At 39.8% G+C, this 24,609-nt stretch overlaps 1 protein-coding gene across 8 annotated transcripts in view; it reads left to right on the forward strand.

Moving 5' to 3' along the window:
• Nucleotides 1-14,959: 14,959 nt before the first annotated feature.
• LOC144502549 (histone-lysine N-methyltransferase EHMT1-like) overlaps nt 14,960-24,609 on the forward strand; it is a 163,713-nt gene continuing 154,063 nt past the window's right edge. For 4 of the 8 annotated variants that reach the window (XM_078226629.1, XM_078226633.1, XM_078226631.1 and 1 more), the window contains exon 1: nt 14,963-15,040. In XM_078226629.1, the coding sequence (XP_078082755.1) occupies nt 15,020-15,040 (21 nt within the window). In that variant the 5' untranslated portion in view covers nt 14,963-15,019. Of the gene's footprint in view, nt 15,041-24,609 lie in introns of all 8 variants that reach the window. The other 4 variants (XM_078226630.1, XM_078226632.1, XM_078226636.1 and 1 more) reach the window with 4 other exon arrangements.

Below are 24,609 nucleotides of genomic sequence, written 5' to 3' on the forward strand. Positions count from 1 at the left end.
TATGAAAGAGTTTCTGCACTGTAAATCTATTGAGCCTGCTTCACCTTTCAATAAATTCATGGCTGATTTGAACTTGACCTCAACTCCACTTTTCAACCTGTTTCCCATAGCCCTTGACCTTCCCCCGCCCCACCCCCGCCATCCCCACCTCGCCGCCACCAATGTTCAAAACTCTGTCTCAGCTTTGAATGTATTCAGTGACCCAGCCTCCACTGCTATTGGCCACCTGAAGAGAAACTTAGATCATCAGCAAGCTGTATTAACAGCCCAACAACCCTAAAAGCTAAATTTCACTTAAAAGCCACTGCTCCTTTTAATAATAAGTTTAATTTTATTTATTAGTGTCACAAGGAGGCTTACATTAACACTGCAATGAAGTTACTGTGAAACTCCCTTGGTCACCACTCTCGATGCCTGTTCGGGTACACTGAGGGAGAATTTAGCATGGCCAATGCACCTAACCAGCACATGTTTCGGACTGTGGGGGAAAACTGGAGCACCCGGAGGAAACCCATGCAGGCACGGGGAGAACATGCAAACTCCACACAGACAGTGACCCAAGCCAGAAATCGAAGCTGGGACCCTGGCGCTGTGAGGCAGAAGTGTTAACCACTGTGCCACCCCAATAGCACAGGTGCTAACATATATTCAGAATCAAAACACTGATCTTTATTTAGGTGCAGCAACTGTTCAAAGAATAATGAATATTCTTTAACTAGAATGTTACCTTTTATGTTGGTTGCAAAAGTAATCCTAATTCTGCTTTTAACAAAGTGAACCTACTCGCTAAAACTTTGAACTAAAAAGGGCCTATAGTTGTTACTCTTACTGGAGGAAAGAAATAGTGAATTAAAGGGCAATTTAAAAGTTTGTTTACGACAAGTTATCTAAGAATGTATACTACTTGCATTAGAAGGATTATTTTGATGTTTATGAATGATCATCGGTGTCAGGAAAATATTGGTGACATGAAAATATCCAGGAAATCCAAGAAAATGGATTGTATTACTCAGTTTATTTTCTGTCTTCATCAAATGATACACTTTAGACTAAATAAATCTAAATGACTGTAAATTTATTTCCTAATAATAATTGAACTCTTTGAGTTGGGCATCACTGGCTAGGCCAGTATTTGTTGTCCATTGTTAATTTCACTTGGGAGGGTAGTGGTGAGCTGCCTTCCTGAATACTTAGTCTATCGGTTGTAGGTACACCCATAGTGCTATAGTGGAGTTCCAAGATTTTAACCCAACAACAGTGAAGGATAACGTCCAATTCAGAATCTTCTGTGTCTTGGAGTGGAACCTGCAGGTGGTGGTGTTCCCATGCATCTGCTCTCTTGTCTTTCTAGTTGGTAATGGTCATGGGTTTGGAAGGTGCTATCAAAGAAGCCTTGGACAGTTGCTGCAGAGAATCTTGTAGATGGTACACACTTCTGTCATTGTGCATCGCTGATGGAGGGAGTAAATGCTTAAAGTGGTAGATGGGCTGCTAATCAAATGGGTTGCTTTGTCCTGAATTGTGTCAAACTTCTTGAGTGCTGTTGGAGCTTCACTCGTCACAAGTGGAGAGTATTCCATCACTCTTGACTTTGCCTTATAGATGCTGGATAGACTTCAGAATTTAGGAGGTGAGTTCCTTGCCACAGAATTCCAAGCCTCTAACCTTCTCTTGTGGCTACAGCATTTTATGTGCTGGTCCAGTTCAATTTCTGGTCAATGATAACCCTCAGTATGTTGATAGTGGGGGATTCAGCAATGATAATGTTGAATGTCAAGAGGTGGTGGTTAGATTTTCATTTGTTGCAGATGGTTATTGCCTGGCATTTGTGTGACATTTATGTTGCTTGCCACTTATCAGCCTAAGCCTGAATGTTGTCCAAGGTCTTGCTGCATATGGACACAGACTGCATCAATAGCTCTATCTTAATCCTTTTGGAATTTGCTGGGTGTAACTCTTGCAGAAATAGCAGTGGTTCAAGAAAGTCTCAGGACAACCAAAGGTTAGCAATACTTGTTTTTTTAAATGAGTGAATCAAGATATGTGTTTCAAACTGTAGAGTTTATGGAAAGCCTGAAACAGACAGTTATATCACTGTATCCGTGGTTCAACAGAACAATTAATTTCACTACATAATTTAATGTTATTGACAGTTTTAGCTTTCCAAGTGATAGAAAGTTTTACTTTGCTGAAAACTGAAGTAGTCCTTTCAAACACATCACTTTGATATATTTTAAATATCCACAAGTTTCTGACCTTCCCACCTCAACTTTAAGATCATTCTAAAAATGAGTCATTGTCTCGGTATATGATTTCTTCCTATTATGTGTTTTAAAGTCAAGATAGAGTAAACTTTGATCATTCACTTAAAATTAATTATTTTCTACAGAGGATTGAGTGACCAAAGATTCTATGTGATCATTCATTAAACCTATATTAGAGGATTACAAAGTTATATGTTTTCTAGTCATTGTGAAGAAAAAATACCCATAACGATGTGAAGATCTTTATCACACCTTAATTAAGAGATGACTAATCAGTCATCTGAAGTACAAATGTGTTATTGGGCTTGAAAACTAAGTTGACTTTTTTAAAAAAGATAATGCCCTTAAGAGAGAGAGCCATGAAATGTAATGTTTATTATGAGACAGTTCATCGCAAGACAACCTCTAATAGAATGAAGAAATGTAGAACAGAACATTGTTTTTATCATTTATAGGATTGTGGTCATTATTGGCTAGCCCAGCATTTATTGCCCATCCCTAATTGCCCTTGAAAAGGTCACCATCGATTCCTACAGAAACAATCAACTGGTTCCTAAAACTCAAATTTAAAATTTGTATCCTTTCCGTATTTCCAGAACAACAAATCCTACTGCTGCCATCTCCACTAATCCACCTTGTCATCCCCCTATTCCACGAAGCCTGGCCTTTGATTCAACTCCCCTCCCTTTACCTCAGAGTCATGCCTTCAGCCATTGCGGCCCATCCTCTGGCATCTCCTCCCCACACCCTTGCACTTATTGCGTTCCCTCCACTCCTTGATGGCTATCACAGCTCCATGAATATTTCCAGTGCTTGCACGGTTTAGAAAATATTCATGACCCCAATGAAAAATAGGTTTTGTAGTTTTTTATTACTCTGGTTCCTTTTAACTTTGATTCAAGACTGGAGGCTCTGCTGTAACTGTTTGCAATGAGGTAATGTCTACCAGATGCATTGGCTTCTAGGTGGATACTATAAGAACAGTAATTAAATTCTGACAAGAGTCCAGACCCAAAGGGTATAACGTTGAAATTGAATCTAAGATTATGAAGAAGAACTCAGCAATGGCAATGAATAATCTCTAAGAGGCAAAGATGAGAAAGCAAGATGCGACTGAAGAACATGTCATCACTGTAAGACTGAAGAGCCTCTGAAATATGTGAAAATATTAAGCAGATGAACTAACATTCAATAATCACTCAAGGACAACTTTCTGCAGCTGAAACTCTCGCTGATCGTCTCACACTTTAACATGCTACATAAGATTATCTAGGTCAAAAATGTGGAAACCTTTCCACACCTACAGTTAAAGTAAATGAATAAACTGTGTACTAACAGGTTTGAGTGACAGAATACAAGTGAGATGCACTGGCTAGAAGTTGATGCACACTGACACATTCAAGGGGCCTAAGATCAGTTGCAGGTGCAGGCCTGAATGCCTCTTTTTCTATCTTTACCAACCAGGGAAGTAGCACATTTCCAGTCTGCAATAAGCGGTGTGCCCACGCATAATATTAGATATTAATATTAGATGGGGAGGCATGGTGGCACAGTGGTTAGCACTGCCGCCTCACAGCACCAGCGACCTGGGTTCGATTTCTGACTTGGGTCACTGTCTGTGTGGAGTTTGCATGTTCTCTCCGTGTCTGCGTGGGTTTCCTCCGGGTGCTCCCATTTCCTCCCACAGTTTGAAAGACGCGCTGGTTAGGTACGTTGACCCAAACAGGCGCTGGAGTGTGGTGACTCGGGGAATATCACAGTAACTTCATTGCAGTGTTTAATGTAAGCCTTACTTGTGACTGATAAATAAACTTTACTTTACTTTATGTTAAGGAGGCTGCCTTTCATTTGAACAATGCATGTGTTGCACCATTGAATCACCAAGCCACTGATTCATAGAAATTGACGTTATTTGCTTTTATAATTAATTTAATAATTGCGGCCAACATAGTGATGCAGTGGTTAGCACTGCTACCTCAGAGCACCAGGGATCAGGTTCAATTCCCGGCTTCGGTCACTATCTGTGTGGGGTCTAAACATTCTCCCTGTATCTGTGTGGGTTTCCTCCGGGTGCTCTGGTTTCCTCCCACAGTTCAAAAGATGTGCTGGGTTAGGTGCATTGGCCATGCTAAATTCTCTCTCAGTGTATCCAAACAGGCGCCGGAATGCGGCGACAAGGAGATTTTCACTGTAAATTCATTGCAGTTTAAATGTAAGCCTAATTGTGACACTAATAAATAAACTTTAAACTTAATTATTCTTTTCATTTTTCCTTTAACCATTTCATATGTATTTTGATTCATTTCCTGAAAGAACAGTTACATTCTGGAAATATATACCAGGTTCATTATCCCCCCTTACTGCCTAGATGGAATAGATAATTTAACATTGCAGGTAGGGCCCCTTTCTCGGAATGTTTCTTATCAGAGACATTCTTATCAGAAATTAAAGGTAACAACATGAGAAAAAAAATCAAAACTTATTCTTTAACAATCTTCTTCAACCTCGCTCCCTCACTTCCAACAGCAAGTGTGAGGAAATCATGAATTTCTTTGTCACTAAGTCATTCCATCCAGTCAGCTGTCTCTGCCACTTCCCACCCTTCCCCTAGTGCACCAGCCCAGAGTTCTTCTTTGGAACTTCCCTGCCATAGCCCTAAACTTGGATCTTTCTCTAATTTCCCTCCTATCTCCCAACTTTCCTCTGCAAGCCCATAGGACCCACCTGCTGCTCTCTTGATCCTAGTCCCACTAAACTGATGAACACCCAGCTTCCCTTCTTAGGACCCATGTTAGCTGATGTAAGCAGTTCTCTCTCCTTGGGTATTGTCGATATCATCCTTTCCTCAAAAAACCAGTCCTTCAACCCTAAATCTTTGCAAAGTACTGCCTCATGTCCCTCATGACTCTATGACTCTATCCCTTTCCTTGCCAACATTCTTCAAAGTGTTCTTGGCTCCCAAATACATGCTCATCACTTCTGTAACTCGATGTTTGCATTCTTTCAAACAGACTTGCGCCTCAGTGCAGAAATGGCCCTTATTAAATTTACAAAGAAAGTAACAATGGTTAACTATCCCTCCTTGTCCTTCTCGATCCTTCCACAGCTTTTGACATGGTCAACAATAGTATATCCTCCTCCAATGTCTCTGCATTTTAGTCCAGCCGGATGGGACAACCCTCATCTGATTTCATCCTTATCTGTCTAATTGTAGCTAGAGAATCAATTGCTATTAGGAAGAATGAAACCATTGTCTTTAGCACCACTCCAAAATCTGTTCCCTGGCTAACACTTCCATCTCTCTCACCGGCAACTCTGAGACTAAACTAGAATACCCTAACCTTGGTATCATTGTAGAACCTGGAATGAACTTCTGGCTGCATATCCGGACAAAACCACCTATTTCCACTTCCACCACTTGTCATATCATCTGCTGTTGAAATCTGCATTCATGCCTTTAATTCCTAGCTGGTTTCCCATATTTTATTCTCTGTGAACTTGTGATCATCCAAAACTCTGCTACCCATGTCCTTGCTCATTTCAAGTCCCCCGGTGCTCGTTGACCTGCACTGGTTCCTGGTCAAGTACGTTTCCATGTTAAAATTCTCATTCTTGTTTTCAAATCTCACATCAGAGGCTGGGAACTCACCTCCTGACTCTCCACCATCTACAAAGCAGAAGTCAAGAGTGTGAAGGAATGCTCCACACTTGCCTCAATGTAAGCAGCTCCAACAACACTCAGGAACCTTGACACCATCCACAACAAAGCAGCCCACTTGATTCGCACCCCATTCACTACCTTAAATATTCAGCCCCTCCACACTGATGTACAGCATCTCCCATCTACAAGATGCACTGCAGCAACTCACCAAGCCTCTTTTGACAGCATCTTCCAAACCTGCAGCCTCTACCACTTCCAAGGACAAGGACAGTAGATGTATGGAAATGCCACCATCTTCAGGTTCCCCTCTAAGCCAAGCACCATCCTGACTTGGATGTATCACCGTTCCTTCACTGTCGCTTGGTCAAAATTCCAGAACTCCTCCTCTGTGGGCATTCCTACAATACATGGACAGCAGTGGTTCAAGAAGGCAGTTCACCACCATGTTATCAAAACTTAAAGTTTATTTATTAGTGTCACAAGTAGGCTTACATTAATACTGCAATGAAGTTACTGTGAAATTTCCCCAGTCGCCACATTCCGGTGCCTGTTCGCATACATTGAGGGAGAAAGGGAGGGAACAATACGCAAGGAGAGAGAACTGCTTACATCAGCTATCAGGAAGGGAAGCTGGGTGTTCAGCAGTTTAGTGAGAATAGGATTGAGAGGGCAGCAGGTGGGTCTTAGGGGCTTGCAGAGAACAATTGGGAGATAGGAGGGAAATTAGAGAAAGATCCAAGTACAGGGCTATAGCAGGGAGGATCCATGAGGAACTCTGGACTGGTGCACTAGGGGTGTAATTAGGGATGGGCAATAAATGGTGACCTAGCCAGCAACACCCACATTCCATGAATGAATATAATACACAGTTGGACAACAGTCTTGGTGAAGTAAGAGCAGGTTTCAGTGTATTTTTCTTATGCTCTCATCTTCTTCTGTCTTATTTATAGATCCTTCAATGATGAGTGGAGGCCTGTGACTAGTGGTGTGCCGCAGGGATCGGTGTTGGGTCCATTGTTGTTTGTCATCTATATCAATGATCTGGATGATAATGTGGTAAATTGGATCAGCAAGTTTGCTGATGATACAAAGATTGGAGGTGTAGTGGACAGTGAGGAAGGTTTTCAAAGCTTGCAGAGGGATTTGGACCAACTAGAAAAATGGGCTGAAAAATGGCAAATGGAATTTAATGCAGACAAGTGTGAGATATTGCACATTGGAAGAACAAACCAAAGAAGAACGTACAGGGTAAATGGTAGGACTCTGAAGAGTGCAGTTGAACAGAGGGATCTGGGAATACAGGTACAGAATTCCCTAAAAGTGACGTCACAGGTGGATAGGGTCGTAAAGAGTGCCTTTGGTACATTGGCCTTTATAAATCGGAGTATCGAGTATAAAAGTTGGAATGTTATGGTAAGGTTATATAAGGCATTGGTGAGGCCGAGTTTGGAGTATTGTGTACAGTTTTGGTCACCTAGTTACAGGAAGGATGTAAATAAGATTGAAAGAGTGCAGAGAAGGTTCACAAGGATGTTGCCGGGACTTGAGAAGCTGAGTTACAGAGAGAGATTGAATAGGTTGGGACTTTATTCCCTGGAGCGTAGAAGATTGAGGGGAGATTTGATAGAGGTGTATAAGATTTTGATGGGTATAGATAGAGTGAATGCAAGCAGGCTTTTTCCGCTGAGGCTAGGGGAGAAAAAACCCAGAGGGCATGGGTTAAGGGTGAAAGGAGAAAAGTTTAAAGGGAATATTAGGGGGGGCTTCTTCACGCAGAGAGTGGTGGGAGTGTGGAATGAGCTGCCGGATAAAGTGGTAAATGCTTTTAACACTTTTAACATTTAATAAAAACTTGGACGGGTTCATGGATGAGAGGGGTGTGGAGGGATATGGTCCAAGTGCAGGTCAGTGGGACTAGGCATAAAATGGTTCGGCACAGACAAGAAGGGCCAAAAGGCCTGTTTCTGAGCTGTAATTTTCTATGGTTCTATGGTTCTATGAACGATTCTAAGAAAGGTGTCTACCTCAAAGGTTAACTTGTAATTTAGGGTCGATGATCAACCTGCACTTTACTTTTAGAATTTTGTATTTTTCAGGAAATAAATCAAGTACGTAAGAAATCATAAAAGCAAATATGAAATGGATAACTGTGAAAAAAATGGCCATTCATTTCTAAGAGCCAGCAGTTTAGAAATTTAAAGGCATTAAGCTTGTTTTTGTAGATGTACAACTGGCTCCTAAGACTCCAATATGGTGGACAGCACCTGCTGCCCATTACAGGCCTAAAGTCTTCCATCTGCCTTTCAATAAGTCAAACATTTGTTTTGCAAAAATGTAAAGTAATTTTGTGCAGTAAATTTTTCAACCCAATTCTTGCGGACATGAAGGCAAACTAAAAAGAAAAAGTGCACAACGGCACAATCGACTGAAAAATCAGCCAGCTTCTTCATGGAGGCAACAAAGAGTGTTTAGTGGTGGCACAGTGGTTAGCACTGCTGCCTCACAGCACTAGGGACCCGGGTTCAATTCTAACCTTAGCTAACTGTATGGAGTTTGCATGTTCTCCTCATGTCTGCTTGGGTTTCCTCCGCATGCTGCGGTTTCTTCCCACAGTCCAAAGATATGCAGGTTAAGTGGATTGGCCATGCTAAATTGTCCCTTAGTGTCCCAAGATCTGTAGGTTAGGGGTATTATAGGGGCAAATAGGTGGAGTTACGGGGATAGGGCAGGGGGGGTGTGGGTCTCAGTAATATGCTCTGTTAGAGGATCGGTGCAGATGCAATGGGCTGAATGACCTGCTTCTGCAATGTAGGGATTCTATGATGAAGAGTGCTAGAATAGAAATGCAAAATGTACACATGTGCAGCAGCACATTGATGAAGGACATACAGGATGCTGTACTTTGCATCGACCTGTGCCATAGCTAAGCTGGGACAATGGGAGAACAAATTTGGATCTTTTGGACTGACATTCTCATCTTGATAATCAAGAATGTTTATTAAAAATATTATTTGAAAAAGCTTTAAAAACTTGTCTTTGGAGAAAACCTATTTGATGGTGTTATGATCCTATAGACACCAATAACTTGTAAAAAGAGGACTGAATTTTCCATTGACTGATAGAAGCGCAGGACAAAATTTCACATTTTAAGACTTTTTCTGTAGGAAACAATTAAAATTAACAGGGCCAAAGCCTCACTTAACAGGCAACCAATTAAAACTAAAGAAAATGTAGTTCCTCATTAACTAACTAACACAACTGAAATATTTTATGACCTATTTGTATGATACGCCACACTCCCAGTAGACATATAACCATAAAGATTAAGTCCACTCCTCCTGGCTTTTCAGCAGGCTCCCTTTTTTCCTACCACACCAAGACAGATCTTCCAGTGTCTTTTGAAAGCCATTCTACTCAGTCTGCTGTGTATTATCAAACCGGCTTCCAGCAGCAAGGTACCCTTCAGAAAATTCTTGGTCCTTAAATCTTCAGACCCCATCTCTTCAAACAGAGAACCTGTTTTCATTGGCATCTTGCTTGGTGGCTAACACACAATAGTCTTTTCCTCTACTTTTCACAGCAGCAGCTGTTTCTGCCTTCCTCTCTGGGTCTCTGAGTCAGTGGGTCTAAAGAACCAGCTACCACCCTTTTGTAGCAAGGTGTAAAAAGTAGTGCTTGATTTTCTATAGGTTTTGGCCTGGGCTTCTTTCTCCATAACAACCAGATTACATGGGCCTGTCTTGAGGCAGATTTTAGGAGAATTGTACCATTCTTCTATTCAGTACATTCTATCTCACCATAAGAATGAGCGGCCATGACCATTCTATAAAGTCTTTCATTCATAACAATGGGTACATCTGTATGAAAAAGTGTGTCCATTTAAAGAAAAATATATGCTCTGGCTCTTCTGCCATTGCAGAAACGAATAATATTACTAGAAATGTTGAATGCTTTTAAAATGCACGTTCACATTGACAGTCTTCCTCTTTGACACCCTGAATAAATATTGGGCTTATTGCTGTTGCAGCTGCTTACACTTTCCCAAATCCTAGAGCAGTCACTCCCAACAAGTCACTGTTTCTTGGCATCAGATGAGAGGTCACACAACACCAGGTTATAGTCCAACAGGTTTATTTGAAATCATAAGTTTTCAGAGCGCTGCTCCTTTGTCAGGCGAAGTGGAGAGAGGTGCGCAGGCACAGAATATATAGGTGGACCGACATAGCCTGACACTCGGGTGGCATGGTGGTTAGCACTGTTTGGGCCAAATGCAGGCAATTGGGACTAGCTTTGGGGTTTTAAAAAAAAGGGCGGCATGGACAAGTTGGGCCGAAGGGCCTGTTTCCATGCTGTGAACCTCTATGACTCACAGTGCCAGGGACCCGGGTTCAATTCCCGGCTTGGGTCATGTTTGTGTGGAGTCTGCACATTCTCCCCGTGTATGTGGGGGTTTCCTCCGGGTGCTCCGGTTTCCTCCCACAGTCCAAAAGACATGCTGGTTAGGAGCAGTGTTAATATAAGCCTACTTGACACCAATAAACTTTTAATCTCTCAGGTAAACTTGAAGTAAAGGTGTGAGACAATTTGTTAAGAATGTGGAATTTCTGTCCCTCCTGTGCCAACAGCCAATGGTATCAGAAACCTTCCAAATGTCCTGATGTTTGTCAATTATTTATACTGTATATGGTTGCTCCTCTCTACTATAATAACAGGCCTGAGAGTATGTTTGTCACTGTATATGTGCTGTGTGTTGCTCAACATATAATCCTTCCCTTCTTACCACAGGTCTGGAACAAGTTTTCAGTGAAACACAACATGTTGAGTGCACCAAATTTCAGATTCTGTTCTGTCTCTATACTGGCACCACTTTAACAACAACTTCTTTGTACATGCAACATAAATAACCAGCATTACATCCAGTCTGTCTCATTAATTATTAACCAATCAGTATCTCAGCTAGTGCATTGAATGGCTTAGCTGGTTGCAGCCAGTCTAATGATCCAGATTCATTTCTCTATCATTAATATGATAAATATATTTGAATATCAAATGGTTCATATCTTCCCAGTACACCTTAAATATATATATATACATATTTAACTTGTATAATAATCGTCCGAAATTATAATTAGAAAGACGATTTCTTAGCCAGACGGTAATGAGAAGACTCTCAGGAAATCATTTCTGCACTCGATTGGAAAAGGCGTATGAGCATTATGACAGATCTTGATTTATTTATTATCCAATCTGTAACATATCACAAGGAAGAAGTCGATCAGCAGTTCCTGCATTTCTGTGGTGCAGAGTTGCAAACAAAAAAAATACACATTTACAATGGTGTCCATCAGATATGTTATCTGTTTTTGCCACGGGTTGTGTTTTTGAAGCAACGAGTCGACATCACATTACAATCGTTCAGCCATTTCATTGAGGGGGGAATGAGAATAACATGATGCATATTGACTCAAAATACTTCAGGGTTCCTGAGGATTTCTAAGACAATGATTGGAGGTAGGCTGCAGGCGGCGACGTAAGGGTAACAGCATTGGGTACATTAAAAAGAAACATTGGGCGTGTGCTTGAAACAGACATCCATTATCCTGAAAGAATGTAATCCGGAGGAGAGTTAGATTTAATGAATGCAACTGATCAGCTCAGATTTTATTCGAAGAGCGTTAGGTGCATGGAGACGAAGCGGAATCGTGCATTTTACACCATTTTCTTTCATTGTTACGCCGCCTGGCTGTAAATCACACTCTCAAAAAAAAGGCTGGAAGCCTGGTAGTAATTTGTAACATTAAAAGGTCGCGGTGGAATGGTTGTTCGGGTCGTTTGAGGAGGCTTTCTTTGCGGAATGAACCTAGATTGCAACCCGCCCTCCTGATTCTCTCTCTCTCCCTCTCACTTCCCCCTTCCATCCTCCCTCGCCTCAAGGATCTGAGATGATTTTCTTACATTTTTCTGCATCAGATCCAACATGGCTCTTGTGACTACACAGCAGCCAGTTCACGCTCTTGATGTCGGAGATGTGCATTTCACACTGATAACAAAAAACATTGAAGACTTTTCATCAGACTCAATTTACAATGGAAAACGAACGTGTAATTAAAACAAATATCTCACACTGAAGTTGGCCTTGTGGTTCGGTTTTCACCACTGCACCTACCATTATTTCCAATGCAAATACATTCTGAATCCACTGTACTGTACTCATAGAAGTACTTTATTGATAAATAAACGTTTAATTTATTTGGTAGTTGATTAATAACAACGGATTTGATATCAATCGCATATTATTTTTGTGACTTAGAACAACAAGCTCGTATTCTCCAAAGATAAAAGCAAAATACTGCGGATGCTGGAATCAAACAAAAACAAAAAAATTTTGTAAAATCTCAGCAGGTCTGACAGCATCTGTGGAGAGAGAATAGAGCCAACGTTTAGAGTCTGGATGACCCTTCGAAGGGCATTGTTTTGCATTCTCTAAAGGTTTGTTTTATAAGCAGGGTTATTTAACGTGTCAGACTAATGTCAAATACTGAGAATCCAAGTATACAATATGTACTGTATGACGAACATAGATGGCTATGGTTTCAGAGCACAATGCTCACTTCCCAGTGATTCGACACACAACTCTTTCACTGCCCACCCATCCCTCCTCCCCATTAAATCTCCAGAGTCTGCTAATATTCTTAGGCAGCGAGATGTGCAGTTTAGTAGATTTTGTACCAGGCTATTGGTCTTGAGAGCGCGAAAGGCGCTCTTGACATGATTTTGTTCCTGTAATTATTTTGTGATCCAGTTGCCCCTCTGCACCAGATTTGGACTGTGGGATCGGCGTGATTGTGACTCTAAATCGAACTACTGGATTAATGATTCTTAAACTATTGAAAACAACCGCATTTCTAACTGTCCCCCATACAATTTGGAATGCAAAAAAAATTGCCTGTGACAAATGGAATTCAGGCTTTGGGCGTTGAACTGCTTCGGTTCCAATTAATAGGCAAAGACCATTGTTTTCATTCTATTTTATTTAATTTTTTACAGTTCTCTATCATTTATTTCTTTGTCTTTCTTCATTTTTCTTTCCCCCCTCTCTTTCCTCTTACTTTATCCCCTTCCCTTACCTTTTCTCTCCCTTTTCTCAATTTTACCTCTGTCCCATCCACCCCCCCCCCTCCCCCCCCTCCATCCAATATCTTCATTTTAGCTTCTCTGCCGTTTGGCCATTCACACCCGTTATTCTCTCTGTGGACTGCCATTAGCTGTTTTTCCCCCTGGTTTCTGTGGCTACGACTCATCTTTCATGCCCTCACCCTGCAGTATAAACGCCTCCCACTTTCTATGCCTTTTAGCTTTGACAAAGAGTCGTCTAGTCAGCTCTTTTCTCTCCTTACAGATGCTGCCAGACCTGCTGAGATTTTCCAGCATTTTCTCTTTTGGCCACGCATGCATATTATCTTGTACATGTGTGTAACACTTTTGACTCTGTTTACCTTTCTAACATACTGCTTCATGCTGGGGTGCTGGGCAACGCATCACCTGTTTTAGCCCTGAGAAGTAACATAAATTATAGATTAACTAAACCTATTGGAGGTTGCATTTTTTTTAACAAGGTTTGATCATTAGTAGTTTTGAGTATCCTTTGTGTTACAAATCGAAAGCTACACGGAGGATGAAGTCAAAGATCAGGCAACCTTGATATATATGTCAAATTTAAGATATGGAAATGTAATATGCGTAATTTAAAAAAAGAGTTAATCTTGTCCTGCTTGCCCTTTTATTCCATCTGAGCTACGGGAAATGATTCCATTTATAGTATAATAATGATCAGCAATGAAATAGGCTCTTGCATTTTAAGAGGGAAGGTGCATGTTGGAGGGTGTGTTTGAGAAAGGGATGGTGGCTGTGTCTGGGGTGGATAGGTGAGTTGCAGCCGCACACATCAGGGTTGTGCTCAGTTATTTAAAAAAATTAATGATGTTTTAGTGGTCTAGACTGTCCTCATGGTCTATTGTCGTGCAGTCTTTGGAAGATGATGATTTGACAACATAATAAAAATCAGGAATCATGATCATGATTTGTAGGAAAAAGGGAAGGTGTGTGTTGGGGAAGTGGGTGGAGGTTGTTGCCACGATTGGATTGCAGCCACCTACACTCTCCCTTAAACACACGCACATTCTCTCACTCTCTCACACACACTCACTCTCAGTGTTGCTCCGGTCAGACACACACTATCACTCAAGATTGTTCCAGTGATACACACACTAACTCACTCTCACACTCACATTCAGGATATCTTCAGTCAGACTGTCATACCTATGTACAAACTCTCACACTCAGGAATTTTCAAGTCAGATAGTGGCATTCTCACACTCACTCAGGGATGCTCCACTTAGTCACACACTCACTCATACTCTGTCAATGAATGAGTGTGTGTGTGAATGAGTGAGTGTGTGTGAATGAGTGAGTGTGTGTGAATGTGTGAGACACACACACTCTCATTCACTCGCACATACATAGTAATTCACTCACTCATATTCACATTCACACATAAACTCACTCACATTCACACACAAACACACATTCAGTCACACACGCATTCAGTCACACACACATACATAGTAACTCACATTCATACTCACATTCAGTCACACACACATACATAGTAACTCATTCACTCATACTCACATTCACTCACACATAAACTCACATTCAGTCACACACAAACACAGTCACACACACACATTCAGTCACACACACATTCAGTCACATACATGCACATTCAGTCACATACACATATGCACATTCACACACATATATATTCACTCATATATTCACAACACGCATTCATGCACATTCACTCAGGCACTCACATGCACATTCACACACACACATTCACTCACAGACGCACATACTCACACACATTCAGTCATACACATTAACTCATACTCATATACTCACACACATTCACTCATACACACACATACTCACATTCATTCATTCTCTGTGAGGCAGTGTGGCTCTGGGCGGCGATGACGTCAGGCGGCGGGCGGGCGGCCGGCCGCTGCGTCACCCGAGCTGATCCTGAGCCATGGCTTCACCGGATCCTGAGGTAAAAGCAGCAACTTTTCTCCCCGCACTCTGCCCTCTCCGCTCACCTCTCACCCTGCACACCCACCCGCCTCCCCTCCAAAAACAAGCACCTCCGCCGGAGCGGGATGAAGGAGAGAGTTAGTGAAGTGAGGTGGGGGGAGACATCAAGCCGGAGGCCCCAACCGTCAGAGCGCCCGCCGCTTTTAAAACAGCAGCCCGGGCTTTTGTTTTAATTAAAAGTTGGCGCTTTGTTTTTTTTGGGAAAAAATAGCAACTGAGGGAAGGAGGAGGTTGGAGGGGAGAGAGGAGAGGCAGAGGGAGGCTGGGCTGGCCTGCTGACCGGGGAACCCTGGAGCGTGCCGCCCCGCACCCTGGATAAGGAATGCGCCGCCCATGTATGCCCAGCGGAGGCGCAGCCGCCAGCCTGCTTCCCGGGCACCGGGCAAGAAGGCTGGCTCCAACCTCGAGTGTCTCACTTCTCTCTCTCTATAAGATTTTTGTTTGGCCAGGCGGCTGGGAAACGTGTGTGTGGGTTTTTTCTTTTATTGTTAATTCCTCCCTCTTTCCACCACACACACATAACCAGCCCCCTCTCCTCATGTATCCTGACTCTACTGGATAGAGGAGAACAGCCTGGTTTTTGCTTTTAATGTGCCAATCTTACTCCACTCGATAGTTGCACGTTCAAAAGGAAAGGAAAACAAAAGTGCTCTTGCTTTTGGAGGTGGTGGTGTGGTGGGGAAAGTAGAGTATGGAGGATGGATGGACACCATTCCCAAATGGTCAACAGCAGCCTCTTGGAAGTTGAGCTTGGAAAGGTGGTCTTATTGCACATCTCTGCACTTCTTGCATTGTTACTTTTTGTCTGCACAGTGACCATTGAGACTTCGCAAAAATAAAGAATCTTTTCTTTGAAAGCTGCTTCCAGTTCTACGGATTTTATTTGTTGGGTTGAGCACGGTGTAGAGGAGATGGTTTTTTGGGGTTGGATAGAGAGAAGACATGTCCCCCTTTCTTGCTCTGCCACTTTTCGTTCGGCTCACATCCAACCCTTGTTGCCCCTTGTGATGTCTTGCCCTTATATTGTGGCTTGTTGTCTCCTTGCTGGAGCTTTTCCATTTTTATTCATGTTAGTCTTTTTTATTGTGCAGAGTGGTGGATGGGGGGTGCGGGGTGGTATTTGTATGGTGGAGGAATGGGAAAAGGTCAATTATTTGGTTGTTATAATCTGGTGGTAAAGTAGTTCAAGATTTATGTTGATCTGCACTATCCAATTCTAGAATTGCTAAAAGAAACTCATTGTTCAGCAGTTGAACATCAAGTACATTTTACCTGAATTTAATTATGACATGTTAATCTTGCGTTGTTCGCTTGTTGGTTGTAAATGGATGGTCCTCAGTGTTGAATTACCTTGCTCACTAAATTTACAGTAGTTTAATATCTTTGAAGTGGGAAGGTTTGTAATGTCTAATGCTGGGCATTTGGTATCCTTGCCCCAGTTAATGTTTCTTCATTTACCAGTTTGTGTCCACGTTCATGCCAAAATGTAAACCTTCAGAATCTCACTTTTCCTTGTTATTGATCAGCCTAAAGTGAAGGTCTTTACTGCATTCTGATCAAGGGATTTCACTTTAGATGATGACCAAACTGTCATTTCAGTGAGGTCAGACAGGCATTTTTTTCCTCATAGAAGATGCTCTTCTTAAAGTTCAAGTTCTTCTAAACCTGTTTGACAAATAATTGCTTTTTATCCACATCTTTTGTTCTCTTTTTGAATCACCTCGGTGTGACAAATTCTTCTCAATGTAAGATAGATAGAACCGCACCAAATCTCTACACTGTTGTAGCACTAAGTAGAAAAATAACTTATTGGAAAAAGTTTTATGTTTGATCTTTACATTGGGTAAAGATCATATTGAAGTGAAGCTGCTGTTGCATTTCCATTATTGTTGGTGGTTGACTGATGAATTCCAGTTGGTGAAACTTCAAATCAACCAAATCAATGAAGATGTTGTTCATTTCTGTTGTAGTTGTTATCGTAATTGGTGTTAATGATGAAAACAGAGTCATTTTAAGTTGTATCTTGTAGCATGTTGACATCTTTTGGGCATGAGCATAGATTCAACATCCTGTATTTATCCATACATAACTTAAAGTAAAGTTTATTTATTATTAGTCACAAGTAAGGCTTACATTAACACTGCAATGAAGTTACTGTGAAATTCCCCTAGTCGCCACACTCTGGCGCCTTTTCGGGACTTCTCTTGAAACATATGCCTAGGACACTTGTATTTTAACACTGAGTGATAGTGTATTTTATTCCTGTTTACTTAGTCTGGTGACTGTTAGTAATATGGTCAAGTTAAGTTTTAATTGTTTAGGGGGGAACTTCGGGTTGACTTTTTCATCACACCATGGGGCATAGAAAGGGGTTACAATTATTTTAGGCATTACTTGAAATCAAATTTTAAATTTGAAGATCTTGATGGCGGCCAGTTTTGTATCCTTTTTCAATGGATAAAATTTGACCATGAATTTAACTGAAGAAGGATTGGATGTTACTCTGTCCCTATCACACAGAATCACAGTAGTTTTGCATGTATTTCAACCAATTTATTTTCATCACACCATGGGGCATAGAAAGGGGTTACCAATTTACATCTACCAAGCATGTGACCATTTGTTTCAATTTTTGGTAATTTCTCTTTCTTTTGGTTAAGCCTTTGGATTAAGGGATTCAGAAAAAATAGGTTAAAATAAATACACTTTTTAACATCAAATCCACATTTAGAATTTTAAATAACTTGAACTAAACCCAAGTTTAGGGATTTTGTCACTAACTGTTTCTCTGTAATTTTCATATTGAATGAACAGTTGGTAGTCAACTTCCTTCGTGTTTGTGTTAAGGTTAACCTTTCTGTGAAATAAAATTGTAAAGGAATGATTGTATGTCTGCACATCCTTCACTGTATTTGCATTGTGGTGTTTAAAGTTACTGTTTGATTGCCAATCTGCATCACCCTACTTCCTGTAATTAACTATTCTGTACTCAAAAATGGTATCCTTCATAAAATTATTGGATTCATGCACTATGCCAATTTTTTTTTTAACCTGTGACTTTACATTGCTTATGTTGGGTAGAGCTAGCGATCTGCATATATGTTTCAGATTCTGTTTTGTGTAAGTGGTGTTGAAGGCATTTACAAAATGGAAGAATATGTTCAGATCTTTGTTTAAATCATTTTTCAGTAATTGTAAAAATCTGAGAGATATTTTGAATTTATTATCTTGACTTCTGTAATATAAAAAATAAATGAAGAGGTTTATTTTTAAGATTCAAAGTAGTACAGTGGATTAGTCTCCAAATGGCAGGCCTTCATGTCTGCCAGCAGCTTGGACCATGAAATGGCTGAATCTGCAGTGAATTTATATCCAATGAGCATGCTCAGAGAGCTGTAACTGAAACTATAGGGGGAGTAGAAGAGTTGACTTCTTTGTACAGTATTGAGATGGAGCTGATCAAACTAACAGCTATAGAAGCATCCTTCATTAGATGAATAATTTGCACATCTTTCTTTCTGAAAGCCTTACCTACAGTAGTTGCAATGTTCTAGTGAGTTTTAGTTGTCTTCATCTGATGTCTTATTGGAAGAGTGTTGAAATGGGGACAATGCCAGCCTTTGTGTCTGCTACTGTTGATTCAACACAGTCTATTAAGTCTTATGGTGTACTCTGTTGTGCCATTTAAGCATGTAACACTCTTGAGATTTTCAGATTGGTGCAGCATGTGTAGTTTATACAGTGTAAACACAGTTTTCTGCAGTGTGTCGAAGAATAATATATGAAAATATGCTTTTTATGTTGTCTCTTACCAATTTGGATTCTTACACATTGTTAGCCTTGTAGGTTCTATAGAGTTGTGGTTAACTGATTCTTTCTTTCTCCCAACATGTCGATCTTTAAGATAAGTTTCATTTATCCAGTGTTGCTGAAATGAATTTGCCAATATAGTAATTCTAAAATGTATCTAAAATGTTGGCTAATGTGGCAAGTCGCTGAAATGGATCCAAAATGATATTTTGATAGATTGGTAAATGCACGCTATATATAAGTAACTTATTTGATAATCTTAAGAATCTACAGTATTACTTGGTATAATAGTATAACTAGGAGCATTTTTGATGGTGAGAAAACAACATGCAAGTGTTTTTATCCAAGAATAGAATAATAGTTTATATTGTGTATCAACCTGTTATTTTAAATTATGAATATAGATGTAATGATGAACTTGATTAGAAATGGACTGTCATCGCGACCATGTTGAAGAATTGGTACAGCAGCAAGCCTTAGCTGAAGCACAATGAAATTCAGCGTTTTCAGATTCTTTATTATAAATACAAAAGATATGCTTGCAAAAATTAAATTGTCATAATTATAGCTTGATTGGTAAAGGACTCCAGTGTTTTTAATCTATTGAGTTGCACTGTCGTCCAAGTTACGCCATCATAGTTATCACAATCTTTTGTATCTTAAGCATGGTTGGTAAAATTGCCCACTTTGTGTAGTGTGGTGAAGCAGAGTTGAAAGCATTTTAAACATATGTTTGGGTGAATTCGCAACATACTGCCTGTTTAGAAAGAAATGATCGATTTATGTTTTGAGTTGAGCTAATTTTGGCAGGATAAAAATGTTTTGTTGAAATTAAACATCAGTGGAACTTGGCTTTGCTCGAATTCTAGAACCAGTAACATTGAAAGTTCTATGGGGGACATTTTCAAATGTTTCAGAAAAGCCAGATTTTAGTTAAAATCTTTTACAATAGTAGCTTAGTTTTGGTTGTGGTCATCTGTAGGTTGCAAACATGGTCAGTTGTGGATTTGTTCTGTCGATGGTTTGATTACTGCTGAGTTGCAAAAAAATCCCTGTACCATTCTATGTGTTTTCTAGATATAATTTATTTGTATAACTTGTGTTTCTCAGCAGCCTTTGGTGTCTGAAATACACGTGTTTATGTCTGTCCATTGTCTTGGAATAAGGAACTTCCAGTATGGTCAAAAGCTGTGCTTGGAACTGCATGCAGTAATATAGAACATGAACGGATAACTATCTGGATCTCCACATCATGACTGCAATAAATAACAGTTCACTGTTTTTGGTTTTAATTTTTTGTTGCAGCTTTATTAATGGAAGATTGTCCATGCAAGCACTTAATGTTTGAGATTGTTTAGCTTGTGTCTACTGTATTTTATTGATGGGATAATTATTTTCTTCTGGGTCATTGTACATGAAACATTTTTTGAGTTGTGTGTAGTAATACAATTCATTGTGGAGGGACTGTTTTGATGCTTTGTCTACTAGCACTCTCCTTTTAACAACAAGCCAAGATAATATTTCCAATCATTGAACAAAATATCTAAAAGTGATTGCTCTGATGTGTACAATAATGCCAGAGGCCACTGTTTATATATTTCTGTAAGTCATTGTCTTTCCTTCGTCTTAAACTTCTGTGCATTTTAGTATTAATTTTTACTGTATTGGTGCTTTGGTTTTAATCTTAATGCAAGAAATGAGCTGCAACCAATTAGCATTTTGTTTAGTGTACTTTTGGACTTAATTGTACACTGGTAGAGCTCATGCAACATTATGCTTATGTCTGCAAATGGCAGCCCCACATATCTGTCAGAAGCTTGGACCACAAAATGGCTGCATCTGCAGTGAAATGATCTCCAACTCGCATGCTCAAAAACACAAACAGAGCCAACAGGGGGAGTTGAGAGTTGAGCTGCATACTATACTCAGATGGAATAATAAAGTACTGTACTTAAAAAGAAAAGTCATTTTCAAAAACAAACCGAAAGATTAAACTTTAACTTACTTTCCCGAAGCCCTTGCTTTAACAGATATTTGGAATGTATTTTCATTAATAGTGTGAATTTTATACGTTTGGCCACAAACATGTTAAACCAGTGACAGATGCATTAATGTTTGAGATTTTCATAGTGTAGTGTGTCCAATCTAGCATTGATTCAAAGACCATGGATGCATTTTTCTCATAGATGGAAGATCTCATGATTGAAAACCAAACTTGTTTTTTAAAAAGTATTTTATGTAACCTGCCAACAGGATTTATAACTATGACATGAGTTGGCACACTAAGTATCTACTTTGGAGTTAATTTCTAGGTTTGCATCATCTTGGTTTTGAAATTACCTTGGATTTCACCACGTATTTCTGTCATACATTTAGAATTGGTTAGTTAAGATGATTAGAAAAACAGTCCTTTCATATTGAATTGTTGCACTACGCCACTGATTGTCTCTATATGCTTCTTGTGCATAAAGACATTTTTTATCTCATTAATAAAATTCAGCAATGAGCTGTTCACCAGGATATGGTTGTTCTTTAGTCTCCCATACCAATTAACATTAAACTGTATAATGACAAGTAATCACACTGCAAGTTATTTTGTAAGCAATTAGGGTAGAAAATCATCCAATGAGCTGTGCTTGATGCAGCAGAAAGTACTAATTCCAGTTATATGTTGTAATTTTTGGAGTATTTGAATAAATGTTTGGATAATATTTATTCAACATTGCTTAGATTTTAGCTTCATTTCATTTAGAAAATGCACGACTGGGAGCAGCAGCTGTAAATGTTTGAGAGCCTACAGACAATTAATCTCTAGTGCAATGAGTGTTGACTCTTGAACACGTATAAGGTTTCCTCCAAGTTTAGGAGATCGATATAAGAGTAAAATAATCAAGGTTAAAAAAGTTGGCCAAATTTCAGTAAGTTCTCAACTGCTTACAGAAATTGTTCATCGACATATTTTTCCAAAATTCTTGCACAGTTAAACATTTTTAGCATCATAAACTCAACAGCTTTGAATAAGTTATCTTGTGTGTTCATGGATGTTTTGTCCCGATCAAAGTGTAGACAGTTTATACTGGGGAGACCTTGAATTTTATGACTGAATATAAATGTCAAAACAAAATTCACATAAGGCATCTCACCAGACTAAACTGTGTACATATTTTGAAAAATTCAACTGAGCTATGTTTGCAGCATAGCCTAACCTATTCTTTGTAATCTTGCTGTTTTGTATGTTATATGCAGCAGAAATTAGTTCTTAAGTTTGCAGGAATTATTTGGTTATTACTGTTCACTACCTTTTACCTCCATGAGAAGTTTCAAGAATTTAACATCCACATGATTGGAAAGTTTAAAAATAATATGGGAAGTTTATTTTTTGGCGTCGTTTGGATCAGTGCAAAAATTGTAGACTACTGAAATAGCAAAATACATTGTGATCGGTATTTGCTATACCGATCACAATGTATTTTGTATTTCCTAAAGCTTAGTGAAGGAGCTTGTTGTGTGCCTCAAAATCTTAATATAAAAGATTGTCTATAACTAAAATATTATCTTAATATTTCATTTCATTTTTTCTTTTATCCTCCTTACCCCTGCTGAGATTTTTCTTAGGCTTACAGGGTGGGCATAAGACCGGCTTAAAGATCTTTGTCAGTATATCATACAAGTTCTTAGGGGCTATGTAAGATCAGATGGTTGTGGCTCAATTTTTGTCTTCTCCAGTCCATTGGAGAAAGTGACTGGTTTTTGCTATTGCCTTGCATATGCATATTAGGCATGTGGAGATTCTGGAATTCTGGTAGGATTCAATTGGGCCAAGCACATTGGAGTGCTGATATATGGTTTGCTGTTCTACTTGATATTGTTTTACGGTATGTTATACTCAAATCACTTCTGTGAACAAAACGGTACAGTCACCCCAATTCTTAGTTCTTATTCTCCTTTGTGTTCTCCCTTTCTCCTGTTTTTCTCTCATGCTCATAATTTTTTCTGGTTTGTTGTTCTTGCTTGCCTGTGTTCTCCTCGCGTGGATCCTCCTCACTTACTTGCCTGGTCTTCCATTTGCAACACCCTCATCTGCCAGCTTGCATCCTCTTGGCCTCTGGCCACATCTGTTTGCCCGCCACGTATAGCCCTCTCCACATCTGACCCTCGTGCTGTCCTGGCATGTTGTATACAGTTCTGGGCACCACACTATAGGAAGGGTGTGAATGGAGAGAGTGCAGAAGAGGTTTACAATAATGATTCCAGGAATGAGAGGTTGTGACTCCTCTTCTTGGAGAAAAGACTCCGAGGAGATTTGATAGATGTTCAAAATCCTGAGGGGTCTGGAGAGAGAAGATGGGGAGAAACTGTTCCTACTCGTAAAAGGATCAAGAACAAGAGGGTACAGATTTAAAGTGATTTTCAAAAGAAGGTCTTGAATATATTGCCGGAAAGTGAGGCATTCAAGAGAGCATTAGATGATTACTTGAATGGAAACAATGTGCATGGATACCAGAAGTGGCACAAAGTCATGATGCTGGTTTGGAAAGCCTGTGCAGACACAATGGGCCAAATTACCTTCTGATCCGTAACAATTCTGTGATTCTAATGTGCCACTCACCCCCTCCTTGTGTGTTTTCTCTCTCATTTGCCTCTCATGTTTTCATTCATTTACTTTTGCTAATTGCTTGATTGTACTTCATCTTTTTATTTCATTACTTCTGTGTTGTCTCCCGACTTTCTCATTCTGTGTACTCTGACTCTCTTTATTCACATCTCAAATGTTTTGACTGTTTTCATTTGTTTTTGTGTATTTTTTCTTGCTTTTTGTACACATTCCTTTTTTGTCCTGTACTAATTTATCTCCAATGCTTATCTTTATTATGCTTATGTTATTTCTGCCTCTGTTTCCCTGATTTAATTCCCCCCCCCCCTTTGAGTCTTATTTTCATTGTCTTTACAGTTTATTTCTGTACTTCCTCTTTTCCTTTATCCTTTTGTTTAATTGGGCTATCACTCGCTCTTTCCCCCTTTTTTGTTCACTCTCCAGTTCTGTATTTTCTAGTTTATTCCCCTAATCACCCTCAATTTTTCTCATTGTCACCTTTCTCATTTTTTTAATGTCCGTTTCTCAGAGTTTTGTTTCTTTTTTGTGTTCCCTATCTTGAGCTTCTCTCTCGTTCACTCCCCTGTTCTCACACTGTCTCGATTCGCTTTGAGTCAGGTGTCCATCCTTCCTACTGCAGTGAAAGTTCTCATTCTCTGTAACAGTGGCATATTATTTCCTCCTTGTATTCTCATTGTCAACATGGTCAACCACGTCATAATCCTTCAAATGTCTCTTCTATTGTCCAGCTTGTTGAAATTGCTTTTACTGTTGCTTATTTGCAATTTCCAACTTGGCATCCTGCTTTGGTTGAGGAAGATTCATTTTTCACTCTTTGTTATGGAGCACCTTGTTGTCACCTTTTTTGAAAATAATTGTATTCTGCCACACCATAGTTAACACAGTAAGAGTTTTAACAACACCAGGTTAAAGTCCAACAGGTTTATTTGGTAGCAAATACCATTAGCTTTCAGAGCACTGCTCCTTTGTCAGATGGAGTCTGACGAAGGAGCAGCGCTCCGAAAGCTAATGGTATTTGCTCCCAAATAAACCTGTTGGACTTTAACCTGGTGTTGTTAAAACTCTTACTGTGTTCACCCTAGTCCAACGCCGGCATCTCCACA

Source organism: Mustelus asterias, chromosome 13 (assembly GCF_964213995.1).
Source record: "Mustelus asterias chromosome 13, sMusAst1.hap1.1, whole genome shotgun sequence".
In the NCBI taxonomy this organism is placed as follows: domain Eukaryota; kingdom Metazoa; phylum Chordata; class Chondrichthyes; order Carcharhiniformes; family Triakidae; genus Mustelus; species Mustelus asterias.